The sequence below is a fragment of the Egretta garzetta genome, unplaced genomic scaffold (genome assembly GCF_000687185.1).
Source record: "Egretta garzetta isolate BGI_Z169 unplaced genomic scaffold, ASM68718v1 scaffold787, whole genome shotgun sequence".
In the NCBI taxonomy this organism is placed as follows: domain Eukaryota; kingdom Metazoa; phylum Chordata; class Aves; order Pelecaniformes; family Ardeidae; genus Egretta; species Egretta garzetta.
Window position 1 is genome coordinate 614727 of NW_009260266.1, and position 7568 is coordinate 622294.

The window sequence follows — 7568 nt, forward strand, 5'->3', positions numbered from 1 at the left end:
TCCTCGTATGACTTGTGCTCCAGACCCCTCACCAGCTTGGTTGCTCTCCTCTGGACATGCTCCAGCAATGCAACATCTTTCTTGTAGTGAGGGGCCCAAAACTGAACACAGTATTCGAGGTGCGGCCTCACCAGCACCGAGTACAGGGGCACGATGACTTCCCTTGTCCTGCTGGTCACACTATTCCTGATACAGAACAGCCATAAAAATAAGCACTGGGATCTTTAAAATCTGAATTTTGGATTGCCTTGCTGGAGAGCCATCAGGAGCAACAAAACAGCTGACGGCAAACAGAGGGATGCACGGGCAAACATGCTTGGGAGGAGCGGTCCCAGCTGAAGTGCTCTCGCCCGCCTGGCAGACAGGCCAGGTGTGTCGCTTCCAGATGTGACCTGAGCCACTTGCTTCTTGTTCACAGTCGTTGAAGTGCTGTGCAGAGAAAGCCTGAGCCGCTACCGCAATTAGAGTAGATACATCATTTACTGGAAGAATTAAATGCACTGTAGTAGCAAACCTGCAGTTGGCACTCACAGGGTGCAATTGAAATCCTCTGGATTAGTAATTCTTTTGAGATCTTTGTAATCATTGGTAATAGGTAGCGAAATAAATCCACATTTATATCCTACAGACTGCAGCTGTGCTTCTGTTAAAGTAGTATTAAGTGATGGGTTTTAAATCCTTCTGCCAGCTCGAGCTGTAAGCACCGCAACTCCTGTGCAGGGGATAACTCATCCTGGGTGATACATGTTCCTGAGCACGAAAGTGCTGGTTAATGAATAATGAAAGCACCAAGGCAGAATCGCACCTCGGGGCCTTGCTCCTGCAGGAAGCTCTCTGGGGAGAGGTCCCCGTGCAGCTTGCCGTGCGACAGCAGCCTCAGCTACCCGACTGCAGCTAAGACGGGATGTGGCTGTGGATAACTGTGATAGGAAATAATACAAAATATTCATGTAAAGCTTCACCCAGATGGACAAAGTGCTGAATCTCGTCTTGTTCAGTCGAGTGAGGGGTTCATCTGGCCAACTCCGGCATTGTTCCTTCAGGTAGCAGGAGTGCACGCTCGTGCCCTGACGTACTGCACAGGCTCCCAGTTAACTAAACAAATACGCCATTAAAAGCTGAGCCAACCTTGAGGGGGACATATGGGTTTAAAATGCAGCAGGAAGAGATTTACGGACTTATTTTCCAAGCCTAGACAGGAATTGAAGAGGCCTCAGACAGTTCAACATTTACCAGTCCTGATAAGGGAAACCACTGGGACAAGACAGGAGGGGTGATGGGTGCTAGACTGGCACTCAGCTTTGCTGTGGAGCCCCAGCCGTGGAGCAGGGACCCAGAGTGACAATCACTCGAGGAACAAAAAGAAGCTTTGCAAACTCGGCATGCTTTAAGATAAGTACAGAGCTGATAAAGTAAAGCACAGAGAGATTAAAAAACTCAAGAGAACGATATTAGTGGCAGACTGAAAAGAAGAGCCCAGGAGTCCCAGCTCTCCCTTCCTTCAGCTAGGCTTCAGCTCAATCTGCCCAAAATTCGTGACCTTAGAGATGGCTTCTTGATGGCATAAAAAAAAAAAAAAAATCATTGACTAAACCTACAGGAGAATAATTTACTTAATACAGCCTGGGAGGAAAAGGAAATAAAGCAGAGCTGGCAGAAGCGCCTTTAGCTGGTCCTATTCCATATGTGTTACGTTTGCTTTGTTTTCATTTAGGAATCTACAAAGGACATTGCTTCCGAATCAACCACTTTCCTGAAGACAACGACTATGACCATGACAGCTCAGAATACCTTCTCCGTAAGTAAAGTTATACCTAATACACAGGATTAACATGGCCAGAGAGACTTCCCTGGGTTTCTCTTCTCTAGAGTGCAACCCAAGTCTTATTCATTGCAAGAGACTGGCCCAAACTGGGTGGCACAGAGCAGTGGTGACACATGTCCAGTTGACATGACCATGACCCTCGGGGACCCCCATTGCATGGGTTCCCTTCAGCCAGGGGAACGCTCAAGATTGTGATGCCCATTCTCTAAACATTATATGGAAAATTTTCAAATGCAAACTACAGCTATGACTCCCAGATTGGCGAGGATATTTTACAGAGGGAGTATTTATTTAATTACTGTATCAAAAGGGGTTTGAGGAGTGGGTTTCAGCCCACTAGGAAGCTTTTCCTAATGCTGAAACCCGACCCTTATGCAAGCCTCATCCTTCGCAGCTGCTGAGCCACCTCCCCCTGCAGTGAAATTACTGCACTGTAGGAAGGAAGCTGAAATTTCTGCAGCTAACGGGAAAATCTCAGCATGAGCATGGGCTGTGGCTTCCCCGCATGGACAGCCAGCCAGCGCTGCTCCGTGCTGCTGTGTAATCCCCCCCCGAAGTAATTTCATCCACCAACCTGGTGCTTGAAATAAGGGCAATCATTTCATCTCCTCCAGACGACCATTCGCTCAGGTGATAGGAAATCTTGGAACCCGAGTGTGAAACTTGACGAATCCTGCAAGGATTGAATTAGATTTCCCCTTCTCCAGAGGACGCCTTGCCTAGCTGTTCCTTTTGAACAAAAGAGCTGGCCAGCCAGGCTGAAAGCAATGCCCTTTGCTGGAGAACGGAACCACGGTTCACAAGGTGTTGGGAAAGCTTCAGGGAGCAATGAGTGATGCTGCTGGCTGATACACCCAGCAAAGCAAACCGCTCCTCAATTACCCTGCTATTAATTACCTGAAACACCACTTAAAAGTACGCTTTACCAGAAAACCCAGATTTTTTTTCATCTTTACTCTCGTCAATTTAGATCAGTCACAGCGCTGAGGTGACATGATTTCAGAGCTCAGGCAAAGGCAGAGTGTGCGCACAGCTGCATTTATCTTTCATACAAAGCCTTGGAACCAACGTTAAATTGATGCCAAGTCAGCTTTAGGAAAGAAACATCATTAGTAAAAGGACTGTAAAGGAAGAGGAATTAAGTAGCGTGTTGATACAAGTGTTTTATACTTTCTTTATTTGGAGAAAAGGGAGAACTGGGAAAAACAGTCTGCAGCTCCGCAGTAAGACATGGCTTGGCAAGTTGTTTCTAAGTGTACTTGTGACGGGTGTTCCTAAAAGCTGTTTAAGCTGTTTTCCAAAGTGACTAAGTACAGACCTTAAAAACAAGTTGCTCCAATCCTTTATGTCTTCTGCAAAACCAAGCTTCAGCTGCTCCCCACGTGGAGGAGAGCTCATCCTCGCGTAGCCCGTGCCGTAACAGGTCTCTCTGCTTTAACTTCTGTAAGAAAAACTGCAGCTCCACTTAAAATGCGTATGGTTGATTTAGAGATTACTGAAAGGTTATATATCTAAATCCAGCACGGATGAGCTCATACGTATATGTAATAGGAACCAATTCATTGTCTAACTAGACACAGACAAGAGGATATTTGTGTCCTGATTCAAAGGAGACGTGAGACCTTCCGTCCCGCTTTTGCCCTCTGTGCAACACCTTTGCAATCTGCCGTCTCCGTATCATTCACCGTGCTTTTTAGCCATTTCTTGGCCCAAGGCTCTTGGAGGGCCACGCTAAGGCAAAGGCGTCTTCTTTTTCCTGTCATGCTTGGGCAAAGGCACCAATGCTGTGTGCATCTCATGCTCCCGAAAGAGCAACATGAGGGGTCTCAGCCTGCTCCAGAGTTACCAATCCAGTATAGGCTTCGGATAAATGTAAACGTTGTGGTGCTGGCAGAATTGGGCCCTGGTTCAAAACCCTACTGAAATCAGTCAAAAAATGACTGATTTTAGGGGACTTTGGTCCAGAGTGTGGGTAGGAGCAGGAGTTTGGATTTTGCCCTTCAGCACTCAGGCTGCTCCTTGCAAAACCAAGTGAATGACAGCCACGGTGACAACTAACACATGCAAAGCAGCTCAAACAAGACCCCTCCTAATGAACCTTCCCTGTGACAACACACTCCAGTCTGTGTGTCTGAAAAAAATCCCCTTCACAGATCTGTGCAGAGCCCCAGCAAGTGCCAGAGGCATCACTGCCATGCACAGAAAGCCCGTGCAGGGGCCAGGGCTGCCGCCCACATCGCCCAACCGCACACATGTGTGCCAGCTTCCCTCCTCTCCTGCGGTCCTGCAGGCACGCAGAAACCAGGCGGCTCCCATCCAGCATCACACGAAGCGCATGCACCTCTCCCGTTGGAGAAGAAGGGATTTCAGCCATACTCATCCTCGCTGCGCGCCTGAGGGTGTCAGGGCTCTGCTGCAGTGCAAAAGTGCAGCCACGAGGAGGGGTCCTGGAGACCCCCCTTTCGGGGGCATGTCTGTACTTCCATGCACTTTTTCCCCGCACACTATAGCGTTGCCTTTTTTAAAGCCATTTGCTTGGCTTCTGCTTTTTGGAGGAGACTAAAAGCAGGAGAGTGCCAGGGCTTGCAGCCCCGTGGGGAGGAGCAGCCCGGCACGCTGCGGTGCTTCACCGAAGGAGGTGTCACAGCGCATAGCGGTGCAGCACGGCCAATGCGAAGAGACAGGACGGTAGACAAGGAAAAAAAAAAAAGCAGGGGAGAAAGCAAAAACCAGATTGCCTTAATGTTTTTTGATGTGCTGTCATTTTATTGCCGGTATTGGGAGACATATGTAAATTCTATGTGGTACCTATGAGCTTCCTTTTGAATTTCAGAGCTAAAAGTACATATTGTAGGAAAAAATACAATGTAGGGTTTTACGGGAAGAGAACACCGTGTGGTTTGTTTCTCGTCACATTAATTACCTACTATAGAAATCCTATCTCTGGAGATTATTGGTACAGGTAGAACAACCCACCCCCTGTATTTGTCCTGGCTGGCAAGTTCCTTCTGATGATATCACTGAGGCATTTCAGGGAAGTTCTTTGATTTAACTGAAATCATTTTAAACAAGATGAGCATAAAATACAGAAAACAACAACCAGAAAGGGTGGGCCGCAGTAGATTTTAAGCCAAGGCTGCCTTTTGTCAGGACAGTAACAGCCAGCGATTGGAGGTGCCTTCATGTCCAGCAGCACAGAGCCTGACATTGAATATTTTCCTAATAATTTTCTAAAAACAGACCCAAAAGTCAAAGCCCCATTACCTCATACCAGACACGGGGGGATGCACTCAGGACAGAATGGGCTCTCAGCACTCAACAGGCTTTGATTAGAGACCTTACACCCTCGTTACTCAGATTCACCCCTTATTGCAAGACGCTGTCGGAATAGCGATGCATCTGACTGAATTGGGTTTAGATCCAGTTAGGAAATGCCCCGTCTGTGAAGGACACATGCGGCGACGTTTGCCAGTTTTGGTAGGAGATGAACTTTTCCCGCTCTTGCAGATTGATACAGGCAGAAGCTTCCCAGGCAGGGACTGTCTTTTTTGTTTTACGCTTGCACCATCCTAATGAGGGCTGGGCCCGTAGCTGGGGCTCTCGGGGGCTTTGCAGCGCACACAAAAGCAATGCCGTTATTAAATGCCCAGCCCTGTCCCTCTTGCAGCCAGTGGGAGTTTTGCCACCGGTTACCAGGGGAATCATTAGGAAGCAATTCGCGAAATTGGGAACGCCATGGCCATCAAAAGTGAAATGAGAAAGCATCATCTGTAACATCTGGCCGTTTCCGCTCAGGCAACGGGCACCGCTCGCTGTGCGTGTCAGCCAGGAAGACAGCACCCGGGAGAGACCGCGTGGCTAATGGCACCGCATCGGCAATTGGCCCAGATGGTGGTTTTCTCCTCTCCATGCCCTCAGCCTGGGGGTCCCTGTGTCCTCCCCGTGTGCTGCGGGGTTTCCACCCCCCTCTGACAGCAGTCTCTGACCCCCACCCACTTTGGGCATCCCCATGCCCCGGCGCCTGCCCACCCTGCTGGGACTCCCTTCCACACCTGTGCCGGAGCATGGCCCCCAGCTTTGGGGGAATCCTGTTTTCTACAGCAGTATTCAGCACCTTATCTCCCCTTCTTAAAAAAATAAATCCTCTCTCTGTAACAACATAACTTGCAGGAACGCCTACCAGATTTTACCCCTCTGGTTTTTACAATACAGACTTCCTCTTCTTGTGCCTGTTTATTTTTTCTCAGCCCTTTTTTCGTTCCCTCCCTTCCACTTCCCTTTCAATTGCTGCTTGGTCTTGTAGTGACCCAACTTTGAAAGCTGGCTTAAAGTGGTGTTTTAATTCTTTTCAGGGATTTTATAGCCTGTGCTGTTGAATAGACTGAAGCATACAGAATTCTAAATGACTCAACTTAGCTGTCAGGAGTCTAAACACAAACATCTGAGACACACTTGTTAAAATTTCTTCCTTAGAAATCTGAAAGGTTTCGATGTCCTTAATATTCAACAAAAGAAAAAGGGGTTATTAGCTGTGCTCGCTGGCAGCACGAACGCTGCAGACTTCAAGAGCTGCAATTTGCTCACCTTGCGCATGTACCAAGGACCAGATCCGTCTGCTCAAGCCATCCTCAAGCGCTGTAGGGTTCATAGCCAGCTCATGAATTTTTCACTGCTGCGCCCCGTGTGATGTCAGGTCTTACTGTCACTTACCTCATGCTTTGCCAGAAACATTCGGTATGTGGTGGCATCAGTTAATGGCAATAACACTGGACTTCCTAGGAGAAAGCTCAAAAGATGTAAGCTACTCGGTTGAGATGTCTGTGCCACACTGGCCACTTACCCATGGCCTCACCTCCCAAAAACATGCCCAAAAATGCAGAATCAGTGACAATTCCAACGAAAGCCAGAGGGGGTTGAGACTTTGTAATCTCCACACTTGCACCCGAGGAGGCATCTGAAATGATTACTGTCTGTCTTGGTTTTCTACCTACCTCCCCTCCAGGCATTGTCCGTGCCTCCAGCGTGTTCCCCATCCTAAGCACAATATTGCTGCTGCTCGGAGGACTGTGTGTTGGAGCAGGAAGGATTTACAACAGCAAAAACAACATAATTCTCAGCGCTGGGATTCTCTTTGTTGCAGCAGGTACGTTCTCCTTAAATTGAGTCCTTAAGAAGTGCTGCCTTTTTAAACTGTGGAAAAGCTTGTCGGCAGTTCCCTCCCCGTCCCCCTTTCCTGGATCAAGGGCACTAGCAATGTCACACTAGGCAAATTTCTTAAGACAAAAATGTGGTTTTGAAGCTCTGCAATAAGTATGTTCCAGAAAAGCGTTTAGTTTTCCTGAAAAAGGAAGCTAAACTCAGTAACAAGCAGGTTTCATGCTATTTAAAATGTATTAAATGTTAGATGAATCGGGTGTCTCTTCCATCCAGGGCCTTTTTCTTTTCCTTTACATGATGGCAGAAAAAATTCACCTAAGATAGGGGAGCCCATTTTTCATACTAAGAGCATCTGAGAGAGTCAGCCACATTGTTAATGGCTTTCCCTGAAGCTCGGGTTAAGCGTGCTGCAGTTAGATGAAAATTCAGCAAGGTGGAAGAGAACTTATCTTGATCAAGGTGAACAGCCATAGCCCTGAGCTCAAAACGTATTTTTATTATTATTCTGAATGTTAGAATCCCACTAACATTATTAGTGAGCTCCCATATGCTGCTTCTTTCCCAGCGTGGCAACGAAGAGATAGGA

General features: G+C 47.6%; 1 protein-coding gene across 1 annotated transcript in view; it reads left to right on the top strand.

Moving 5' to 3' along the window:
* CACNG4 (calcium voltage-gated channel auxiliary subunit gamma 4) overlaps positions 1-7568 on the top strand; it is a 65585-nt gene that overhangs the window by 57260 nt on the left and 757 nt on the right. The window contains exons 5-6 of the mRNA XM_035897707.1: positions 1623-1798; positions 6828-6968. Coding sequence (XP_035753600.1) covers positions 1623-1798; positions 6828-6968 — 317 coding nt within the window. The remainder of the gene's footprint in view (positions 1-1622; positions 1799-6827; positions 6969-7568) is intronic.